This window comes from Coregonus lavaretus, assembly GCF_964263955.1.
Source record: "Coregonus lavaretus genome assembly, chromosome: 7".
NCBI classification, from domain to species: domain Eukaryota; kingdom Metazoa; phylum Chordata; class Actinopteri; order Salmoniformes; family Salmonidae; genus Coregonus; species Coregonus lavaretus.
Window position 1 is genome coordinate 40,567,794 of NC_139994.1, and position 25,151 is coordinate 40,592,944.

The 25,151-nt window shown below is 41.4% G+C and overlaps 1 protein-coding gene across 1 annotated transcript in view; it reads left to right on the plus strand.

Moving 5' to 3' along the window:
- Positions 1-25,151, plus strand: part of ppp2r5b (protein phosphatase 2, regulatory subunit B', beta) — a gene marked incomplete at both ends in the record, with an annotated part of 63,741 nt that overhangs the window by 37,795 nt on the left and 795 nt on the right. The window contains 4 exons of the mRNA XM_084165262.1: positions 12,545-12,653; positions 23,429-23,482; positions 23,766-23,816; positions 24,013-24,132. Of these exons, the coding sequence (XP_084021388.1) occupies positions 12,545-12,653; positions 23,429-23,482; positions 23,766-23,816; positions 24,013-24,132 (334 nt within the window). The remainder of the gene's footprint in view (positions 1-12,544; positions 12,654-23,428; positions 23,483-23,765; positions 23,817-24,012; positions 24,133-25,151) is intronic.

Consider the following 25,151-nt stretch of genomic DNA (forward strand, 5'->3'; position numbering starts at 1 on the left):
TGGTTAGTAAGCCAGTGATGACGAATGCCGAAACCTGCCCGAACAAGGAGGGGAGGCAGCCTCGGCGGAAGTCGTGACAACAATGCTAGTGAACCCTGTCTGCTGCATTGGGCCACAAGTTCTCATCCACATCACACCGTGCGGCCTCTCGCGCAATACACCTAGGAAATAATCTATTTGCATGCCTGATCTATCCCTGGCAATCTTTTGGAGAGATATCCAGGCATGCTGCATTCATTGCATCCAAGAGTGACATTTGATCATGGTCATAAACTTTCCACCTCCATGAGGAAAATAATTATTCTATGGGGTTGAGGAAGGGAGAGTAAGGGGGGAGGAAAAGTGACACCATCCCGGGATGGGCTGCAAACCACTCTGTGACTGCATGGGAGTAGTGAAATGTCACATTGTCCCATACAATCACCCAGGTTTCCATATTTCTTCTGACTTGCCCTCTTTCTTCACCTGGCAAAAGCCTTCCATAGAGGTCATCCATGAATGAAATGAGGCGCACTGTGTTGTATGGCCCAATTAGTGGTTTATGTAACAGCAATCCTTCAGAGGATATTACGGCACACATTGTGATGTTGGCACCCCTCTGGCCCGGAACATTCACTGTTGCTCTTTTCCCAATCACATTCCTTCCACCATGTTAATACCAGCCTCACCACAAAGACGAACATGTGCGGTGTTGGCCTGGCTTCAAGCTCCATGACACTCTAAAATATTGTAAATCCACAGGGCAACATAACAGTTATTCTATAACAGTAGTTTACATTACAGTATACTGTAACTGAAATCACTGCTGAGTGTGCAGTGCTCTGGTGGGTTTTGTTTACAGTAAAAACAGTACTGTATTACAGGATATAGACATCTTACCTGCACATATTGGTACCGGAGTTCCTTGACACGATCAGAGTTCCTCTCAAAGGGAACAGTGTACACCTGCTTCATGCTGATATGATGCTTTGTCAAGACTCTAGCAATGGTTGTCATGCTTACACTTTCAACGTTTTGAAAAGAATTTTTGTCTGCCAACACTCTCTCTTGAATTTCTCTGAGTTTTATGGCATTGTTGCTAATGACCATGTCAACAATTACAGCTTCCTGCTGAGCAGAGAAAATCCTACCCCCCCCCCCCCCTCCATTTGGTAACCGTTGGGTCCTAAAACAGAAATAATTACACACAAGTGGTTTGGAGAGCTTTTGCTCGATTTACTACTCTACAGTAATATTCAGTACAGTTAGATGCCCATGCAGAATGCATATCTTACCAGTTAGTTTGCTGGAAGATTCTTATAATAGATGACACAGTTGAGCGTTGCAAATTTGGCTGCACTCTGAGACCAGCATCTCTCATTGATAGACCATGATTGACAACATGATCAATGATTGTAGCCCTAATCTCATCTGACACTAAAACTCTGGGTCTTCCCCTCAGTCGTCTTCCACCACGGATACGTAATCCCCTCAGTTGTCTTCCACCACAGATACGTAATCCTCTGCCTCTCCCGGCAACTCTTCCACCTCTGTAAGCTACTACACGATCTCTGGCTGGGTCCATGTTTATATAAAATATATTCCAAAGATGTCCCCATTTGTAGAGATGGTAATGACACAAAAATGGAAAACACCTGGGTAGGTCTTCAGTTACATAATGTAGAATGAAAATCAGCTGTGAATAATTAAGAGTTATTATTATTATTTTCTATTTTGCTTTTACTGTAGAAATGTAAAACATTGCAGTCTAATAAAATGTTCAGTAGCTTTTGAACTTGAGTTTAACAGTTTTGATAAGGGTATCTTAACATTTGCAAAATGGTCTGTAGATAACTAGAGTTTTGTTGGTAAATGTGTTTTTGTGAGACAAGTATTTATGTAATTTGAAAGATGTTGTCATTTAATGCATTTTGTGTCAAAACAATGACAAATGATCCACAGGTTGCCACATAGAGTGTTGTTGTGATAACTGTATTTAGAGTTTTGCACATGTATCCGCAGTATTGAACAATGCTTGTTAGCGATCGAAAAAAACTGTAAACCTTTGATTAGTGGAATCAGGTGTGTAGTGCTAGGGCAAAAACTAAAATGTTGAATAAGAACTCTAGTCTAGAGAGTGCAGACTCTAGACCTTTCCCCAAGGGAAAACCAATTTCTGATAAAAAATAAAGAAAACCAGCCAACATTGCCATCCTCGAGGATTGAAGCTGTGCATCCCCTCTACACTCTAAACCAGGGATGGGCAACTTTGATGGGGGTGGGGGCCACAAAAAAAATCAGAACTCGCGGATCTGCGTACCCAAATCTATACTCACACATGCAGTCAACTGATTTGTGCAATCAATCCATTTGTGCAATTAAACTATACTTAACTCTGTTAACGAAATGCTTTATACCAGTAGCCTGGGCCGGCCCTAACCTTTTGGAGGCCCTAAGCAAGATTTGGTTGGAGTGCCCCCCACCTCGCAGGCAATTCTTTTTACTGGCTCATGTCTTGAATGATGGAGAGAAAATGTTTAGTTTTAAAGGGAAAGTTCACCTAAATTACAAAATGACACATTGGTTTCCTTAATCTGTAAGTAGTCTATGTACAAGATATGTCAACGTTTTAGCATTTGTGGAACAAATCCCATTTGTCATGGGACAGATATTAGCATTTTTCAAACATCATGTTCAAAACCTCTATAAGTGACTTTGTTTAGCTTCACAATCAATTGTAGATACTTTCGGATGATTTGGACAAGTGCGAAAAATGCTAATACTGGTCATTTGTGTGAACTATCCCTTTAAAGGCCCAGTGCAGTCAAAACCTTGATTTTCCTGTGTTTTATATATATATTTACACACTATGAGGTTGGAACAATACTGTGACATTTTTTAAATGATGATGCCTGAAATTTCAGCCTGTTTGGGTGGTTTGGAGTTTTGGACTGCCTGGTGAAATTAGTTAATAGACCAATGAGAAAGAGAGTTCCAAACGTCTCTGCCAATAACAGCTAGTTTTCAGTTAGCCCCTCCCCACTCAGACCACTCCCAGACAGTCCTAGCAAAATTCTTACTTGAGAAATTACTCTTCGCTATGAAGCTATTTTTTATTTACCATTTTGTTTGAAAACAATCAGAGTAAGGTACTTAATTGTAACCCAGAAATGATTTGATATTGAGATAAAAACAGCTGCATTGGATCTTTAAAGTTAATTTCCTGCAATTCTACACATTTTGCCATGGCGTGGAGAGGAAATATTGCAATTTTATAACAAATTTCATGCAATTCTCAAAATTTAGCCATGAGACAGAGAGAAAAAAATAGCAATTTCCTGCAGTTCTATTCATTTTGACATGGGGTGGAGAAACATTTGAGCAGTTTTAAAGCTAATTTACTGCAATTCTACACCTTTTGCCATGACTTATGCCATGTTAATATGATATGGGACTAATAAAATCATTGGGGGGCTACTGGAGGTCAGGGCCCAGGTAGGTATTCGGCCATGATTACTACAAGTTTAGATAGCTGGCTAGACTAACTTACTAATCTTAAAATTGTTAGCTGACATGGCTAATTGAGTGACTGTCAGTGACTGACATAACCAAATTTCGATGCACAACCAAAATTGCACCTTGTGTATTCTACTATTTCAACTCGCTACAGGCACAGGGCAGGAGGTTAGGAAGTGCAGTTGAGACCCTGAGTGAGTTTGGAAATTGTTCCGCGGGCCTCTAATTGCCCAATCCCTGCACTACACAGTTTATCTTTCTCCCTTACAACAAGTGACACACACACACACACACTGTTTATCTTTCTCCCTAGTCAACAAAACAGATGTTTGATTTTAGAAGGTTTCTTCATGCTGAGACTGAAAGATTGAGAGATAGAGATATGGAGGGAGGGAGGGTGAAGGAGTAAGTGAAGGAGTGAGTGAGTCAATGTTTTGGGAGAAGGAGGGGGTGTGGGCTTCAGGTTGATGCTGACTGAGTATTTATAGACCCACCCACACACTCACTGATAGATAGAAGAAAGGGAGAGAGAGGGAGAGGGTGGGGAGAAAGAGACGGGAGGGGAGGGAGAATGAAATAGAGGGGTATAGAGGGGTGCCGTAGACAGAAGAGAGAGGATGAGAAAGGGAGGATTAGAGAGGGATGCGATAGAGAGCAAGAGAGAGAGGCAGATATCTCTCTTTCAGTCCTCAAATAAGAAGAGTGGAAACAAGGGAAGAAAAAGGGCGATAAAAGGATTTCAAAAAACGATAAATGGAAGACAGACACAAATAACGAGAGAGAGAGAGAGAGAGAGAGAGAGAGAGAGAGAGAGAGAGAGAGAGAGAGAGAGAGAGAGAGAGAGAGAGAGAGAGAGAGAGAGAGAGAGAGAGAGAGAGAGAGAGAGAGAGAGAGAGAGAGAGAGAAAAGTTGGGTGTGTAAAGGAGAACAAAAGGAGAAAGGTGGATAGAAAGAGAGAGGGGAATGGATAGAGGTGTGAAAGAATGAAAAAAAGAGGAGAGAATAATAGAAACAGCGAGGAGGAAGAGCAGGAGGAGAAAAAGAGGAGAGGAGGAAAAACGGATTAAGAAAGGATTAAGAAAAAAAGTGTCATCATATCTTGTCATCATCACCACATCTCTCTCTCCCTCTCTCTCTCTTCTCTCTCAATTTCAATTTCAATTCCATTTCAATTTAAGTGGCTTTATTGGCATGGGAAACATATGTTTACATTGCCAAAGCAAGTGAAATAGATAATGAACAAACGTGAAATAAACAATAAAAAATGAACAGTAAACATTACACTCACAAAAGTTCCAAATGAATAAAGATATTTCAAATATCATAATATGTCTATATACAGTGTTGTAACGATATGCAAATAGTTGAAGTACAAAAGGGAAAATAAATAAACATAAATATGGTTTCTAAATGTACAATGTTGTTTGTTCTTCACTGGTTGCCCTTTTCTTGTGGCAACAGGTCACAAATCTTGCTGCTGTGATGGCACAGTGTGGTATTTCACCCAATAGATATGGGAGTTTATCAAACCTGGATTTGTTTTCAAATTCTTTGTGGGTCTGTGTAATCTGAGGGAAATATGTGTCTCTCATATGGTCATACATTTGGCAGGAGGTTAGGAAGTGCAGCTCAGTTTCCACCTCATTTTGTGGGCAGTGTGCACATAGCCTGTCTTCTCTTGAGAGCCAGGTCTGCCTACGGCAGCCTTTCTCAATAGCAAGGCACTGAGTCTGTACATAGTCAAAGCTTTCCTTAATTTTGGGTCAGTCACAGTGGTCAGGTAGGGCCAAATAGCGTTCTAGTTTGCTCTGTTTTTTTTGTTAATTCTTTCCAATGTGTCAAGTATTTATCTTTTTGTTTTCTCATGATTTGGTTGGCTCTAATTGTGTTGCTATCCTGGGGCTCTGTGGGGTCTGTTTGTGTTTGAACAGAGCCCCAGGACCAGCTTGCTTAGGGGACTCTTCTCCAAGTTTATCTCTCTGTAGGTGATGGCTTTGTTATGGAAGGTTTGGGAATCACATCCTTTTAGGTGGTTGTAGAATTTAAATTTAACAGGACTTTTTTGGACTTTGATAATTAGCGGGTATCGGCCTAATTTTGCTCTGCATGCATTATTTGGTGTTTTACATTGTACACTGAGGATATTTTTTCAGAATACTGCATGCAGAGTCTCAATTTGGTGTTTGTCCCATTTTGTGAATTCTTGGTTGGTGAGCGGACCCCAGACCTCACAACCATAAAGGGCAATGGGTTCTATAACTGATTCAAGTATTTTTTTGCCAGATCCTAATTGGTATGTTGAAGTTTATGTTATTTTTGATGAGAAAACAAAACAAAAAGATAAATACTTGACACATTGAAAATAATTAACAAAAAAACAGAGCAAACTATTTGGCCCGAAACAGACAGAGAGTACAAAGTGGCAGAATACCTGACCACTGTGACTGACCCAAAATTAAGGAAAGCTTTGACTATGTACAGACTCAGTGCCTTGCTATTGAGAAAGGCAGACCTGGCTCTCAACAGAAAACAGGCTATGTGCACACTGCCCACAAAATGAGGTGGAAACTGAGCTGCACTTCCTAACCCCCTGCCAAGTGTATGACCATATTAGAGACACATATTTCCCTCAGATTACACAGACCCACAAAGAATTTGAAAACAAATCCAGTTTTGATAAACTTCCATATCTATTGGGTGAAATACCACACTGTGCCATCACAGCAGCAAGATTTGTGACCTGTTGCCACAAGAAAAGGGCAACCAGTGAAGAACAAACAACATTGTACATTTAGAACCCATATTTATGTTGATTTATTTTCCCTTTTGTACTTCAACTATTTGCACATCGTTACAACACTGTATATAAACATATTACGATATTTGAAATGTATTTATTCCTTTGGGACTTTTGTGAGTGTAATGTTTACTGTTCATTTTTTATTGTTTATTTCACTTTTGTTTATTATCTATTTCACTTGCTTTGGCAATGTAAACACATGTTTCCCATGCCAATAAAGCCACTTAAATTGAAATGGAATTGAAATTGAAATTGAGAGAGAAGAGAGAGAGAGGGAGAGAGAGATGTGGTGATGATGACAAGATATGATGACACTTTTTTTCTTAATCCTTTCTTAATCCGTTTTTCCTCCTCTCCTCTTTTTCTCCTCCTGCTCTTCCTCCTCGCTGTTTCTATTATTCTCTCCTCTTTTTTTCATTCTTTCACACCTCTATCCATTCCCCTCTCTCTTTCTATCCACCTCTCTCCTTTTGTTCTCCTCTACCCACCCAATTTATCTCTGTATCTCTGTATCTCTGTATCTCTGTATCTCTCTCTCTCTCTCTCCCTCTCTCTCTCTCTCTCTCTCTCTCTCACTCTCTCTCTCTCTCTCTCTCTCTCTCTCTCTCTCTCTCTCTCTCTCTCTCTCTCTCTCTCTCTCCACTCTCTCTTTCAATTCAATTCAAAGGGCTTTATTGGCATGGGAAACATACGTTTACATTGCCAAAGCAAGTGAAATAGATAATGAACAAAAGTGAAATTAACAATATAAAATGAACAGTAAACATTACACTCACAAAAGTTCCAAAGGAATAGAGACATGTCAAATGTCATATTATGGATATATACTGTACAGTGTTGTAACGATGTGCAAATAGTTAAAGTACAAAAGTGAAAATAAATAAACATAAAGTAAATATGGTTGTATTTACAATGGTTTTTGTTCTTCACTGGTTGCCCTTTTCTTGTGGCAACAGGTCACAAATCTTGCTGCTGTGATGGCACGCTGTGGTATTTCACCCAATAGACGTGGGTGTTTATCAAAATTGGATTTGTTTTAGAATAGTTTAGAATAGATTGAATTTGTATTTGTGGTCCTGGCAACTGGACCTTCTTTGGAACACCATTATTTTTGTCTTACTGAGATTCACTGTCAGGGTCCAGGTCTGACAGAATATGTGCAGAAAGTCTAGGTGCTGCTGTAGGCCCTCCTTGGTTGGGGACAGAAGCACCAGATCATCAGCAAACAGTAGACTTTGACTTCAGATTCTAGTAGGGTGAGGCCGGGTGCTGCAGACTGTTCTAGTGCCCTTGCCAATTCGTTGATATAAATGTTGAAGAGGGTGGGGCTCAAACTGCATCCCTGTCTCATCCCACTGCCCTGTGGAAAGAAATGTGTGTGTTTTTTGCCAATTTTAACTGCACATTTGTTGTTTGTGTACATGGATTTTAGAATGTCGTATGTTTTTCCGCCAACACTGCTTTCCATCAATTTGTAAAGCAGACCCTCATGCCAAATTGAGTCAAAATCTTTTTTGAAATCAACAAAGCATGAGAAGACTTTGTCTTTGTTTTGTTTTGTTTGTTTGTCAATTAGAGTGTGCAGGGTGAGTTTGTTGTCTGTCTACGGTAATTTGGTAAAAAGCCAATTTGACATTTTCTCAGTACATCATTTTCACTGAGGAAATGAACAAGTCTGCTGTTAATGATAATGCAGAAGATTTCCCCAAGGATGCTGTTGATGCATATCCCACAGTAGTTATTGGGGTCAAATTTGTCTCCACTTTTGTGGATTGGGGTGATCAGTCCTTGGTTCCAAATGTTGGGGAAGATGCCAGAGCTGAGGATGATGTTAAAGAGTTTAAGTGTAGCCAATTGGAATTTTTGGTCTGTATATTTTATCATTTCAATAAGGATACCATCAACACCACAGGCCTTTTTTTAGTTGGAGGGTTTGTATTTTCTCCTGCAGTTCATTCAATGTAATTGGAGAATCCAGTGGGTTCTGGTAGTCTTTAATAGGAGATTCTAAGATTTGTATTTGATCATGTAGAGTGCATTCGGAAAGTATTCAGACCCCTTCACTTTTTCCACATTTTGTTACGTTACATCCTTATTCAAAAATGGATTAAATATAAACATTTCCTCATCAATCTACACACAATACCCCATAATGACAAAGCGAAAAACAGGTTTTTAGTATTTTTGCAAGAACCCGATGGTCACTCTGACAGAGCTCCAGAGTTCCTTTGTGGAGATGGGAGAACCTTCCAGAAGGACAACCATATCTGCAGCACTCCACCAGTCAGGCCTTTATGGTACAGTGGCCAGACGGAAGCCACTCCTCAGTAATAGGCACATGACAGCCCACTTGGAGTTTGTCTAAAAGGCACCTAAAGGACTCTCAGACCATGAAGAACAAGACTCTCTGGTCTGATGAAACCAAGATTGAACTCTTTGGCCTGAATGCCAAGCGTCACGTCTGGAGGAAACATGGCACCATCCCTACGGTGAAGCATTGTGGTGGCAGCATCATGCTGTGGGGATGTTTTTCAGCGGCAGGGACTGGGAGACTAGTCAGGATTGAGGGAAAGATGAACGGAGCAAAGTACAGAGAGATCCTTGATGAAAACCTGCTCCAGAGTGCTCAGGACCTCAGACTGGGGTGAAGGTTCACCTTCCAACAGGACAACGACCCTAAACACACAGCCTAGACAATGCAGGAGCGGCTTCGGGACAAGTCTCTGAATGTCCTTGAGTGCCCCAGCCAGAGCCTGGACTTGAACCCGATTGAACATCTCTGGAGAGACCTGAAAATAGCTGTGCAGCTACACTCCCCATCCAATCAGACAGAGCTTGAGAGGATCTGCAGAGAAGAACGGGAGAAACTCCCCAAATACAGGTGTGACAAGCTTGTAGTGTTATACCCAAGAAGACTCGAGGCTGGAATCGCTGCCAAAGGTGCTTCAACAAAGTACTGAATAAAGGGTCTGAATACTTTTTTTTTTTTTATACATTTGCAAATATAAAAAAAAAAACTGTTTTCAAATCAAATCAAATCACATGTATTGGTCACATAGCAGATGTTATTGCGAGTGTAGCGAAATGCTTGTGCTTCTAGTTCCGACAGTGCAGCAATATCTAGCAAGTAATATCTAACAGTTCCACACAAAAACCTAATACACACAATCTAAGTAAAGAAATGGAATAAGAATATATAAATATATGGATGAGATGAGTGGCATACAGTGGCTTGCGAAAGTATTCACCCCCTTGACATTTTTCCTATTTTGTTGCCTTACAACCTGGAATTTAAATGGATGTTGGGGGGGTTTGTATCATTTGATTTACAGAACATGCCTACCACTTTGAAGATGCAAAATATTTTTTGAAATAAGAAATAAGACCAAAAAACTGAAAACTTGCATTCATCCCCCCCCCCCCCCCCCCACTCAAGTGTTGCTTTAGCAGTATGCTTAGGGTCATTGTCCTGCTGGAAGGTGAACCTCCGTCCCAGTCTCAAATCTCTGGAAGACTGAAACAGGTTTCCCTTAAGAATTTTCCTGTATTTAGCGCCATCCATAATTCCTTCAATTCTGACCAGTTTCCCAGTCCCTGCCGATGAAAAACATCCCCACAGCATGATGCTGCCACCACCGTGCTTCACTGTTGGGATGGTGTTCTCGGGGTGATGAGAGGTGTTGGGTTTGCGCCAGACATAGCGTTTTCCTTGATGGCCAAAAAGCTCAATTTTAGTCTCATCTGACCAGAGTACCTTCTTCGATATGTTTGGGGAGTCTCCCACATGCCTTTTGGTGAACACCAAACGTGTTTGCTTATTTTTTTCTTTAAGCAATGTCTTTTTTCTGGCCACTCTTCCTTAAAGCCCAGCTCTGTGGAGTGTACGGCTTAAAGTGGTCCTATGGACAGATACTCCAATCTCCGCTGTGGAGCTTTGCAGCTCCTTCAGGGTTATCTTTGGTCTCTTTGTTGCCTCTCTGATTAATGCCCTCCTTGCCTGGTCCGTGAGTTTTGGTGGGCGGCCCTCTCTTGGCAGGTTTGTTGTGGTGCCATATTCTTTCCATTTTTAAATAATGGATTTAATGGTGCTCCGTAGGATGTTCAAAGTTTTGGATATTTTTTTTGTGAATTCTGAAGGTAATTGGTTGCACCAGATCTTATTGAGGGGCTTCATAGCAAAAGGGGTGAATACATGTGCACGCACCACTTTTCCATTATTAATTTTTTATTTTTATTTTTTACTTGGACTATTTTGTGTATGTCCATTACATGAAATCCAAATAAAGATCCATTTAAATTACAGGTTGTAATGCAACAAAATAGGAAATCGCCAAGGGGGATGAATACTTTTGTAAGGCACTGTAGGCTAAGATGCAATAGATAGTATAGAATACAGTATATACAAATCAGATGGGTAATGCAAAATATGTAAACATTATTAAGGTGGCATTATTAAAGTGACTAGTGTTCCATTTATTAAAGTGGCCAGTGATTTTCATGTCTGTATGTAGGCAGCAGCCTCTCTGTGCTAGTGATGGCTGTTTAACAGTCTGATGGCCTTGAGATAGAAGCAGTTTTTCAGTCTTTCGGTCCCAGCTTTGATGCACCTGTACTAACCTCGCCTTCTGGATGATAGCGGGGTGAACAGGCAGTGGCTCGGGTGGTAGTTGTCCTTGATTATCTTTTTGGCCTTCCTGTGACATCAGGTGCTGTAGGTGTCCTGGAGGGCAGGTAGTTTGCCCCCGGTGATGTGTTGTGCAGACCGCGCCACCCACTGGAGAGCCCTGCGGTTGTGGGCAGTTCAGTTCCCATACCAGGCGGTGATACAGCCCGACAGGATGCTCTCAATTGTGCATCTGTAAAAGTTTGTGAGGGTTTTAGGTGACAGGCCAAATTTCTTCAGCCTTTCTTTCTCCACTGCTCTCCCGTCGATGTGGATAGGGGGGGTACTCCCTCTGCTGTTTCCTGAAGTCCACGATCATCTCCTTAGTTTTTTTGACGTTGAGTGAGAGGTTATTTTCCTGACACCACACTCCTAGAGCCCTCACCTCCTCCCTGTAGGCTGTCTCATCGTTGTTGGTAATCAAGCCTACTACTGTTGTGTCGTCTGCAAACTTGATGATTGAGTTGGAGGCGTGCATGGCTACGCAGTCATGTGTGAACAGGGAGTACAGGAGGTGGCTGTGCACACACCCTTGTGGGGCCCCAGTGTTGAGGATCAGCGAAGTGGAGATGTTGTTTCCTACCTTCAGCACCTGGGGGCGGCCCATCAGGAAGTTCTGGACCCAATTGCAAAGGGCATGGTTGAGACCCAGGGCCTCAAGCTTGATGATGAGCTTGGAGGGTAATATGGTGTTGAATGCTGAGCTATAGTCAATGAACAGCATTCTTACATAGCTATTCCTCTTGTTCAGATGGGATAGGGCAGTGTTTAGTGTGATGGCGATTGCATCGTCTGTGGACCTATTGGGGCAGTCAGCAAATTGAAGTGGGTCTAGGGTGACAGGTAAGGTGGAGGTGATATGATCTTTGACTAGTCTCTCAAAGCACTTCACGATGACAGAAGTGAGTGCTATGGGGTGTTTGTCATTTAGTTCAGTTACCTTTGCATTCTTGGGTACAGGAACAATGGTGGCCATCTTGATACTGCAAAGTTTCCTAAGGACTAAAAGCGAGGCAGCCGTCTCTGTCGGCGCCATCTTACATTTTCTTGCTTTGTTATTATGGGGTATTGTTTGTAGATTGATGAGGAAAAAAACGATTTAATCCGTTTTAGAATAAGGCGGTAAGGGAATGAAATGTGGAAAAGTCAATGAATCTGAATACTTTCCGAATGCACTGTATATGTTTTTGCTGTTTGTTCTTTGTTATAGAGCCAAAAATATTGGAGAAGTGGTTTATCCATACATCTCCGTTTTGCATAGATAACTCTTTGTGTTGTTGTTTGTTTAGTGTGTTCCAATATTCCCAGAAGCAGTTAGATTCTATGGATTCTTCAATTACATTGAGCTGATTTCTGACGTGCTGTTCCTTCTTTTTCCGTAGTGCATTTCTGTATTGTTTTAGTGATTCACCATAGTGAAGGCGTAGGCTCAGGTTTTCTAGGTCTCTATGGTTTTGGTTGGTTAGGTTTCTCCATTTCTTTCTTAGGTTTTTTCTTCATCAAAGTATTTGCCATTGTTGTACATTTTCTTAGGTTGTATGCTTGAATTTTTTAGATTTCATAGGGAACCTTCTCTCTCTCTACAGCATTATAAACGGGTTTGCTCTGCCCCTGAAGTCGGAACATAAGCAATTCCTGGTTCGAGTCCTGATCCCTCTACACTCAGCCAAGTCCCTGTCCATCTTCCACGCACAGGTCAGTCACTCACACACACACACACACACACACACACACACACACACACACACACACACACACACACACACACACCACGCAGCACGGCCTGCTAACCACGCACACATGCTCTCTCTCTCTCTCTCTCTCTCTCTTTTTCTCTCTGTTCCCCAGTACTAAGAGTTAAAGGTGCACTATGGAGAAATCATTTCCTGGTTGCTAAAATTCGAATACTTTGCCTAATTTCAGTTTATGTGACAAAACAAGCAAGTATAGTGTAGAAAATCATTGTATAATCTAAACCGCTGTGAAATATATTTTCCATAACCAAAAATGTATTTTCAGCTGTTTGAAATAAAAAACCAAACGTAGGAACGGGATTCATAGAAATAGTGCACACTGAACAGATCTACCGCTTCTTAGACTTGCTTTCAATGAGAATGACAGATCTATAACTCACATTTCTATGTGAATTTGGTCAGGTTGCCCAAAAAGTTACACATTGCAGCTTTAAATATTAAATTAGAGAGACTTCATTGTGCACCCATGGCTCACACCATCCTCTTATACACACACACACAACCAGTATCTGTGAATGTGTGTGTCTATGTGTCAATGTGTAGGTTTCTATATGTGTATGTGTGCTCTATTCAATCTGTATGTACTTGTATGTGTGCATCTCAGCCTTGGTGTGTGTATATATGTGTGTATATATGTGTGTGTTTGTGTATGTGTCAGTGTTTGTGTGTGTGTGTATTCTGAGTATAAACATCAGCTTGCCCTACATTTCTCTCCTCAGACTCCATGTATTATATATTAACACACGCAGCACGGCCTGCTAACCACACACACACGCACACATGCTCACTCGCTCTCTCGCTCTCTCACTCTCTCGCTCTCTCGCTCTGTTCCCACGTACTAAGAGTTAAAGGTGCACTATGGAGAAATAATTTCCTGGTTGCTAAAATTCTAATAGTTCACCTAATTTCAAGTTATGTGACAAAACAAGTGGAGAATCATTGTACAATCTAAACTGCTGTGAAATATATTTTCCATAACCCAAAATATTGTATTTTCAGCTGTTTGAAGCAAAAATGAAACTTAAGAACAGGAAGCATAGAAATAGCACACACAGAACAGATCTACCGCTTCTTAGACTTGCTTTCAATGAGAATGACAGATCTATAATTCACATTTCTATGTGCATTTGGTTGGGTTGCCCAAAAAGTTACATATTGCAGTTTTAAATATTAAATGAGAGCGACTGCAATGTGCACCCATGACCACTAGAGACCGGCCTCGAGTCACACTACAGACTGACTGACTGCACATCCAGCTGTGATCACAACTTACACCATCCTCTTATACACACACACACACACAACCAGTATCTGTGAATGTGTGTGTCTATGTGTCAATGTGTAGGTTTCTATATGTGTATGTGTGCTCTATTCAATCTGAATGTACTTGTATGTGTGCGTCTCAGCCTTGGTGTGTGTGTGTGTGTATATATGTGTGTATATATGTGTGTGTGTGTGTTTGTGTATGTGTCAGTGTGTGTGTGTGTGTGTGTGTATTCTGAGTATAAACGTCAGCTTGCCCTACATTTCTCTCCTCAGACTCCATGTATTATTTATTAACACACGCAGCACGGCCTGCTAACCACGCACACATGCTCTCTCGCTCTCTCGCTCTCTCGCTCTGTTCCCAAGTACTAAGAGTTAAAGGTGCACTATGGAGAAATAATTTCCTGGTTGCTAAAATTGTAATAGTTCACCTAATTTCAAGTTATGTGACAAAACAAGCAAGTATAGTGTGGAGAATCATTGTACAATCTAAACTGCTGTGAAATATATTTTCCATAACCAAAAATATTGTATTTTCAGCTGTTTGAAGCAAAAAAACGAAACTGAAGAACGGGAAGCATAGAAATAGCGCACATAGAACAGATCTACTGCTTCTTAGACTTGCTTTCAATGAGAATGACATATCTATAAGTCACATGTCTATGTGAATTTGGTTGGGTTGCCCAAAAAGTTACATCTTGCAGCTTTAAATATTAAATGAGAGTGACTGCAATGTGCACCCATGACCACTAGAGACCGGCCTCAAATCACACTACAGACTGACTGACTGCACATACAGCTGTGATCATTTACATTTTAGTCATTTAGCAGACGCTCTTATCCAGAGCGACTTACAGTTAGTGAGTGCATACATTATTTTTTAATATATAATTTTTTCATACTGGCCCCCTGTGGGAATCGAACCCACAACCCTGGCTCATTAGAACAGAATGGACAAGACCAGGCACTAAATCAGACTGAGGGAAAAAGAACATAAAAATGATTGCCTGAAGATCTTCTGAACTTCCCAATACCTTTCTGATTCTGATTTCAGTCATCTCAAACCATACTTCCTTAACCCTCCCGTTGTCCTAGGGTCAAAATGACCCGCCACTGTGTTGAACCAACTTTATTTATTTTTTATTTTTGGGGGATCATTTGTGAGAAGGAGGCAGTGAGACTTTAAAGAAAGTATCACTGCCTCCTTCTCACAAATGATCCCAAAAATATAAAAATTAAATAAAGTTGGATCAACACAGTGGCGGGTCATTTTGACCCTAGGACAACGGGAGGGTTAAGATTGAAAAACTATCAAAATTACTGTCAGACTGATTTGTAATAGACTGTCATAGACCCAATAAAAAAAATGAACATGGGCAGTTGATTAAATCATGTTTTTTACATGGTGGGGTCGCGAAAATGTTTTGATATCAAAATGGGGTTGCTGGCCAAAAAAGTTTGGGAACCCCTGATCTAGGTGGTTCTGCTGGCAGACCAGCATGGTCTAGCTCAGGGGTATTCAACTCTTACCCTATGAAGGCCGGAGCCTGCTGGTTGTCTTTTCTACCTGATAATGAATTGCGTCCACCTGGTGTCCCAGGTCTAAATCAGTACCTGATTAGAGGTGAACAATTTAAAAAAACAGTGGAACTCAGAGTTGAGTTTAAGGGGTCTAGCTGACCAGCATGGTCTAGCTGGTCATGCAAAAAAACAGCGAAGGCTGGTCACCAGCAAAAACACAATGAAGGCTGGTCACCAGCAAAAACACAATGAAGGCTGGTCACCAGCAAAAACACAATGAAGGCTGGTCACCAGTGAAAACACAATGAAGGCTAGTCACCAGCCTATGCTGGTCTATGCTGTTTTTTTCAGCAGGGTGGGAGGGAACAATGGCCTGTTTCTCAAATGGCACCCTATTCCTTATTGAGCTTATTGGTAATAGGGTGGGGGCTCTGGTCAAAAATAGCCCATGATTTAGGCCAGTGTTTCTCAACTCCTTGAGTACCCCCAACAGCTTACATTTTTGTAGTAGACCCAGACAACCACACCTGATTCAACTTGTCAACTAATCATCAAGCCCTCCATGAGTTGAATCAGGTGAGTTTGTCTGGGGCTACAAAACAAATGTCTGCGGTTGGGGGTACTCGAGGAATGGAGTTGGCAAACACTGGTTTAGGCTGCTGTATTTACATTATTAAAGTCACCAGTTGTCACCTCTTATTACCCTGGAACTACAAACACCATAAACTCTATCCTAACAGACTACAATACCGATAATCCCTCACCTAACAACAGAATCCAACTCTGTATTTACCCTAGGCTTGTCACTAATCTGACTTTAATACTTTAAACGCTTCAACTCCTGTCATCTCATTTTAATCACTGGTTCTTTCCTGCTTTTCTCATTCATCCCTCGCTCCTTTCACCCTCCATTCACCCTCTACCTCCGCTCCAACCCTCTGTTGATCTTTCCATATAATGTGCATAGAGAGAGAGGGATAGAGAAAGTCAGGGATGAAGAGTGAAAAAGACGAAGAGAGATGGGGAAAAGTGAGAAGGAAGCAGAGAGAGGTAGAAAGTGAATGAGTTATAGAGAAAAAGAAAGTGAGACAGATAGTTAGAGAGAGAGAGAAAGATCAAGAGAGAGAGAAAGTGAGACAGAGAGAGAAAGATACAGAAAGAGAGAAAGAGAGAGAGGGAGAGAGAGAAAGGAGAGGTATAAGCTCTAATATGTCATATCCCCTCAGGGCAGACTGTGACATCACTCCTTCCGAAGTAAACACACACACTCCGTCGCCACGGTGCCCACTCACCATGGCAACGAGCCTAGGCATAGGGCCAACCGCGAAACACATACGCACACGCACATATTCAGGCACCGACTTGGAAAACTTCTCTTTCCGATCCTTAGCGCAGTAATCCGGTGGGATCAGGGTTTTACATCCCATTGTATTCACACTCTAGGGCAGGGTTTCCCAAACTCGGTCCTGGGGCCCCCTGGGTGCACGTTTTGTTTTTTGCCCTAGTACTACACAGCTGATTCAAATAACCAACTCTCATCAAGCTTGGATTATTTGAATCAGCTGTGTAGTGCTAGGGCGAAAAACAAAACTTACATCGGGGGGGACGACCCTGCTCTAGGGAATGTGTGTGTGGGTGTGTGTGGGTGTGTGTGTGTGTGTGTGTGTGTGTGTGTGGGTTTGTGGGTGAGTGGGTATTCTGACTCTAAGGAATGCTGCAACAAGGAAAAACTCTACAGATTACTGCAATACCACTGCTTATAACATGACACATGGGGTGTGTGTGTACAGTGTTTGTGTGTGTATACACAAATCAAATTTTATTTGTCACATGCACCGTATACAACAGGTGTAGACCTTACAGTGAAATGCTTACTTACAAGCCCTTAACCAACAATGCAGTTTTAAGAAAGAATACCCCCCAAAAATACAATATAAAATAATACCAAATAAAAGTAACAAATAATTAAAGAACAGCAGTAAAAATAACAATAGCGAGGCTACAGTGAGGGAAAAAAGTATTTGATACCCTGCTGATTTTGTATGTTTGCCCACTGACAAAGAAATGATCAGTCTATAGATTTAATGGTAGGTTTATTTGAACAGTGAGAGACAGAATAACAACAAAAAAATCCAGAAAAACGCATGTCAAAAATGTTATAAATTGATTTGCATTTTAATGAGGAAAATAAGTATTTGACCCCTCTGCAAAACATGACTTAGTGGCAAAACCCTTGTTGGCAATAACAGAGGTCAGACGTTTCTTGTAGTTGGCCACCAGGTTTGCACACACCTCAGGAGGGATTTTGTCCCACTCCTCTTTGCAGATCTTCTCCAAGTCATTAAGGTTTCGAGGCTGACGTTTGGCAACTCGAACCTTTAGCTCCCTACACAGATTTTCTATGGGATTAAGGTCTGGAGACTGGCTAGGCCACTCCAGGACCTTAATGTGCTTCTTCTTGAGCTACTCCTTTGTTGCCTTGGCCGTGTGTTTTGGGTCATTGTCATGCTGGAATACCCATCCACGACCCATTTTCAATGCCCTGGCTGAGGGAAGGAGGTTCTCACCCAAGATTTGATGGTGCATGGCCCCGTCCATCGTCCCTTTGATGCGGTGAAGTTGTCCTTTCCCCTTAGCAGAAAAACACCCCCAAAGCATAATGTTTCCACCTCCATGTTTGACGGTGGGGATGGTGTTCTTGGGGTCATAGGCAGCATTCCTCCTCCTCGAGTTGAGTTGATGCCAAAGAGCTCCATTTTGGTCTCATCTGGTCACAACACTTTCACCCAATTCTCCTCTGAATCATTCAGATGTTCATTGGCAAACTTCAGACGGGCATGTATATGTGCTTTCTTGAGCAGGGGGACCTTGCGGGCGCTGCAGGATTTCAGTCCTTCACAGCGTAGTGTGTTACCAATTGTTTTCTTGGTGACTATGGTCCCAGCTGCCTTGAGATCATTGATAAGATCCTCCCGTGTAGTTCTGGGCTGATTCCTCACCGTTCTCATGATCATTGCAACTCCATGAGGTGAGATCTTGCATGGAGCCCTAGGCCGAGGGAGATTGACAGTTCTTTTGTGTTTCTTCCATTTGCGAATAATCGCACCAACTGTTGTCACCGTCTCACCAAGCTGCTTGGCGATGGTCTTGTAGCCCATTCCAGCCTTGTGTAGGTCTACAATCTTGTCCCTGACATCCTTGGAGAGCTCTTTGGTCTTGGCCATGGTGGAGAGTTTGGAATATGATTGATTGATTGCTTCTGTGGACAGGTATCTTTTATACAGGTAACAAGCTGAGATTAGGAGCACTCCCTTTAAGAGTGTGCTCCTAAACTCAGCTCGTTACCTGTATAAAAGACACCTGGGAGCCAGAAATCTTTCTGATTGAGAGGGGGTAAAATACTTATTTCCCTCATTAAAATGCAAATCAATTTATACAATTTTGACATGCGTTTTTCTGGATTTTGTTGTTGTTATTCTGTCTCTCACTGTTCAAATAAACCTACCATTAAAATTATAGACTGATAATTTCTTTGTCAGTGGGCAAATGTACAAAATCAGCAGGGGATCAAATACTTTTTTCCCTCACTGTATATACAGGGGGTACCGGTACCAAGTCAATGTGCGGGGGCTCCGGTTAGTCGAGGTAATTGGGGTAATATGTACATGTAGGTAGAGTTATTAAAGTGACTATAAATACAGTTGAAGTCGGAAGTTTACATACACCTTAGCCAAATACATTTCAACTCAGTTTTCACAATTCCTGACATTTAATCCTAGTAAAGATTCCCTGTTTTAGGTCAGTTAGGATCACCACTTTATTTTAAGAATGTGTAGGATTGAGGTCAGGGCTTTGTGATGGCCACTCCAATACATTTACTTTGTTGTCCTTAAGCCATTTTGCCACAACTTTGGAAGTATGCTTGGGGTCATTGTCCATTTGGAAGACCCATTTGCGACCAAGCTTTAATTTCCTGTCTGATGTCTTGAAATGTTGCTTCAATATATCCACATAGTTTTCCTTCCTCATGATGCCATCTATTCTGTGAAGTGCACCAGTCACTCCTTCAGCAAAGCACCCCCACAGCATGATGCTGCCACCCCGTGCTTCACGGTTGGGATGGTGTTCTTCGGCTTGCAAGCAACCCCCTTTTCCCTCCAAACATAATGATGGCCGTTATGGCCAAACAGTTCTATTTTTGTTTCATCAGACCAGAGGACATTTCTCCAAAAAGTACGATCTTTGTCCCCATGTGCAGTTGCAAACCGTAGTCTGGCTTTTTTATGGTGGTTTTGGAGCAGTGGCTTCTTCCTTGCTGAGCGGCCTTTCAGGTTATGTCGATATAGGACTTGTTTTACTGTGGATATAGATACTTTTGTACCTGTTTCCTCCAGCATCTTCACAAGGTCCTTTGCTGTTGTTCTTGGATTGATTTGCACTTTTCGCACCAAAGTAAGTTCATCTCTAGGAGACAGAACGCGTCTCCTTCCTAAGCGATATGACGGCTGCGTGGTCCCATGGTGTTTATACTTGCATACTATTGTTGTATAGATGAACATGGTACCTTTAGGCGTTTGGAAATTGCTCCCAAGGATGAACCAGAGTTCTACAATTTCTATTCTGTGGTCTTAGCTGATTTCTTTTGATTTTCCCATGATGTCAAGCAAAGAGGCACTGAGTTTGAAGGTAGGCCTTGAAATATATCCACAGGTACACCTCCAATTGACTCAAATGATGTCAATTAGCCTATCAGAAGCTTCTAAAGCCATGACATCATTTTCTGGAATTTTCCAAGCTGTTTAAAGTCACAGTCAACTTAGTGTATGTAAACTTCTGACCCACTGGAATTGTGATACAGTGAATTATAAGTGAAATAATCTGTCTGTAAACATTTGTTGGAGAAATTACTTGTGTCATGCACAAAGTAGATGTCCTAACCAACTTGCCAAAACTATAGTTTGTTAACAAGAAATTTGTGGAGCGGTTGAAAAACAAGTTTTAATGACTCCAACCTAAGTGTATGTACATTTCCGACTTCAACTGTAGATAATAAACAGAGAGTAGCAGCAGTGTAAAAGAGGGGTGGGGTGGCAATGCAAATAGTCTGGGTAGCCATTTGATTAGATGTACATGAGTCTAATGGCTTGGGGGTAGAAGCTGTTTAGAAGCCTCTTGGACCTAGACTTGGTGCTCCGGTACAGCTTGCCGTGCGGGAACAGAGAGAACAGTCTATGACTAGGGTGGCTGGAGTCTTTGACAATTTTTAGGGCCTTCCTCTGACACCGCCTGGTATAGAGGTCCTGGATGGCAGGAAGCTTAGCCCCAGTGATGTACTGGGCCGAAAAAACACACAAAATAGCACGGTTGGATAAGAGTCCATAAAACGGCAGCCATACCCTCCGGCGCCATCAGATGGCGTATTTGAATGTGTGTGCATGCATGTATAAAATACAATATTTTAGTGTGTACACAGTATACAGTACTCCCAGCTAGCACATTTGATTCATTGGATGTTATTGGAATGTAAGTTTTTGGTTTCCCATAGGTTCTGGGAACGAAGCCATAAGTCTTACATTTTAAATTGCAGGGAGGTTCTGAGAAAATGTTACTATGGTTCCTTGAAAGTTTTCCTGATAGGGTTTATTAACGTTCTGAGAACGGAAATTATAGGTTATTTGGAGGTTTTGAATAACTTCCTTAACTTTCACTGGATGTTTCAATAAGACTTTTAATAACACTGCTAGCCCAGCTAGCACATAATGTTCTGAGAACCAAATGTTTCTTAGAGCTTGGTGAGAGCTTGGTTGTCCTATGTTTATTTTGCATAAACATGTAGCTGTAGCTCAGCTGGTAGAGCACGGCGCTTGTAACGCCAAGGTAGTGGGTTCGATCCCCGGGACCACCCGTACACAAAAAAAATTATGCATGCAAGACTGTAAGTCGCTTTGGATAAAAGCGTCTGCTAAATGGCATATTATTATACAACCTTCCCACAACATTCTGGGAATGGTGCAGAATACCCAGCTAGCACATAACGTTCTGAGAACCATGTTTCTCAGGTGGGAATTTCAGTACTTCATCATAACGTTTTTTACAGGTTTCCTCATGTTCCTATTTGAAGTCATGTTCTCGGAACGTTCTGAGAACGTTAAAATACCATGTTCTTAAGGGGGAATTTCAGTAGTTCAGCACATCATTTTCTGCAGGTTTCCTCATGTTTCTATTTAAAGTAATGTTCTCAGAACATTAAGAAAACGTTCCATAAAAACCACAATAAAACAATAAGAATGTTATTTAAAAACATATACATTCCGTTTTCAGCATCAGCAAAACTCTCTCTACTCTGTATCTTGTTAAGTGTGTTCAGGTGTGTTGGCTGCGCCCACTAATTGGCCACACCTGATCTTAATGAGTGCTTGTTTCCTTTGAAATGGTGTCTGATTTAATATACTAAAATGAACAGCTTTGTATGAGTTAAGAAACATGGCATCCTAGCTACATCCTGGTGGCGCAGTGGACTAATTCCATGGATAGAGAACAGAAGATCATAAGTTAAAATCTCAATGACGCTGTGCCACAATAAAATGATATGTGTTTGCATGATTAATGCCTAAGCATTCAACACAGTTAAGCTAGCAGTGTTATTAAAAGTCTTATCGAAACATTTTCTCAGAACATTATTTAATTACCTTCAAATAACCTATCATTTCCATTCTCAGAATGTTAATAAAACCTCCCAGGAAAACTTTCAGGGAACTATAGTAAAATGTTCTCAGAACCTCCCTGCAACCTAAAAAATAACATTCCCAGAACAGGCTTAATTTTCACATCCGTTATCAGAACATTGAAAAAACATTGTTTTACTGGTCAGGAAACGTATGGCTTCGTTCCCAGAACCAATGGGAAACCAAAAACGAACGTTTCCACAAATTCCAAGGAGCAAATTTTGAGTTAACTTTTTTGAACTCCAAACACATGGAAATTCATTTACTTAGGCATTAATCATGCAAACACATTTATGTTTTATTGTGACACGGCATCAGTGAGATTTGAACTTATAATCTTATTTTCTATATCCATGGAATTAGTCCACTGTGCCACCAGGATGGAGCTAGCATAACATGTTTTTTTTACGCATACAAAGCTGTTAATTTTTGTCTATTTAAACAGACCCCATTTTAAAGGAAACAAGCACTAATTACTGTATGCATATGTTTTTAAATAACATTCTTAGAACGTTCTCTGAACGTTACAAAAGTTTTCTTGTGGTTTTTATGGAACATTTTATTAACGTTCTTGGAACAATTTGAGAACATGACTTTAAATACAACCATTGGGAAACCTGTAGGAAACATTATGCAGACGTACTGAAATTCCTATAGAAGAACGTTGTTTCTTAACGTTCTTGGAACTATTTGAGAACATTCCCAATGTCAAAGCAGTTGGAGAATGTTCCTAGAACATGTGGTCCTCTGTAGCTCAGCTGGTAGAGCACGGCGCTTGTAACGCCAAGGTAGTGGGTTCGATCCCCGGGACCACCCATACACAAAAATGTATGCACGCATGACTGTAAGTCGCTTTGGATAAAAGCGTCTGCTAAACGGCATATTATTATTATTACCAAACTGAAATTAAATGTAACCATGTTTGAACTTTTAGGAAACATTCTCTTAATGTAATAAAATTCCAAGAAAATATTTTTTTTGGGTCAAGTTCCTTAAATGTGCTGAGAATGTTCTAAAGCCAAGCAACTATCTGGCGCCATTCCCAGAGAGTTATGGGAAGGTTGTATGCAAAATAACCATAGGACAACCACACTCTCACCAAGCTCAAAGGAACATATGGTTCTCAGAACATTATGTGCTAGCTGGGCTGTATGTGTGTGTGTATACGTGTGTTAACCTGCTGTATGTATCTACCACTCTACAGTTGGCGTACTGTGTGGTCCAGTTTATGGAGAAAGATTCTACAGTCACAGAATACGTAAGGAACACCTTTTGTGTCATTTAGGGTTGTAAAATTACAGTAACTTCCCTAAAAATCCCAGGCCTTGCAGAAATCCTGATTGCAAGATTTCCTGCATATTCCCTGCTTATTCCAGGAATACTCCAACTGGGATTTTGGGAAAACCTGGGAACTTTGGGTTATCGTTTACCGGAATTTTGCAACCCAACTGTCGTTAGTCACTTCCCACACTGTAACTTCCAGTATCCATAAAACACTGTAACACCCTGCTGGACTTTGCCTCTGTTTGTTTTCTGTTCAGATCATACGAGGGCTCCTCAAGTACTGGCCCAAAACCTGCACCCAGAAAGAGGTGAGACATCTTTGTGTGTGTATTTTGATATAAACTCATGGTGTGATTCTCTCCTGTGTGTGTGAGTCTGTGTGTGTGCATCTGTGTGTGTGTGTCTGTCCGTGCGTGTGTGTATGTTTGTGTGCATCCGTCTCTTCATCCGTGTGTGTGTTTTTCTTGTGTGTGTGTGCATGTGCATCTGTCTGTGCGTCTGTAGGTGATGTTCCTAGGGGAGATAGAGGAGATACTGGATGTGATCGAGCCATCTCAGTTTATCCGTGTTCAGGAGCCTCTCTTCAAACAGATCGCTGCCTGCATCTCCAGCCCACACTTCCAGGTACACACACACACACACATACACACACAGACACAGTCTTGTACAACTAACCTTGTGGGGACACACAATTCAGTCCCATTCAATATCCTATTTTTCCTAACCCCTAACCCTAACTTTAACATTAACCTTAACCCTAAACCTAACCCTAGCTCCTAACCCTAACCCTAGGTCTTAACCCTAACCCTAACCCTAATTCTAACCCTAACAATAATTCTAACCTTAATCCTAAACACCCTAGAAATAGCATTTGACCTTGTGGGGAACACAAAATGTCCCCAGTTCAAATTTTTGTTTGTTTACTATACTTGTGGGGACATCCACACACACACACACACACACACACACAAACACACACACATTAAAACAAACAAACACACACACACTCACACTCCTAGGTTAGGCCATGCCCACCACATCTGGGCAGCCAATCCCTGTCCTCTCACATTGATCTAACAAACTGCAAAGGAAAACTTCTCTGGACAATAAAGATTTGTTCTACTGTTATACACTGTGTGTACAAAACATTAAGAACACCTGCTCTTTCCATTACATAGACTTACCAGGTAAATCCAGGTGAAAGCTATGATCCCTTATTGATGTCACTTGTTAAATCCACTTCAATCAGTATAGATAAAGGGGAGGAGACAGGTTATAGAATAATTTTTAAGCCTTGAGACAATCAAGAACTGCAAATCTGCTGGAGTTTTCACGCTCAACAGTTTTCTGTGTGTATCAAGAATGACCCACCACCCAAAGGACATCCAGCCAGCATCCCTGTGGAACGCATTCAACACCTTGAAGAGTCCATACCCCAACAAATTGAGGCTGTTATGAGGGCAAAAGGAGGGGTGCAGCTCAATAGTAGGAAGGTGTTCCTAATGTTTTGGACAGTCAGTTTAAGCTTTCTCTGTCTTCCTCCCTCTATTCCCCTTCTGCTCTCCCTCCATCCATCCATTCCTCCCTCTCTCCCTCTTACTTCCTTCTCCCTCACTACTTCTCTCCCTTTATCCCTCTCCATC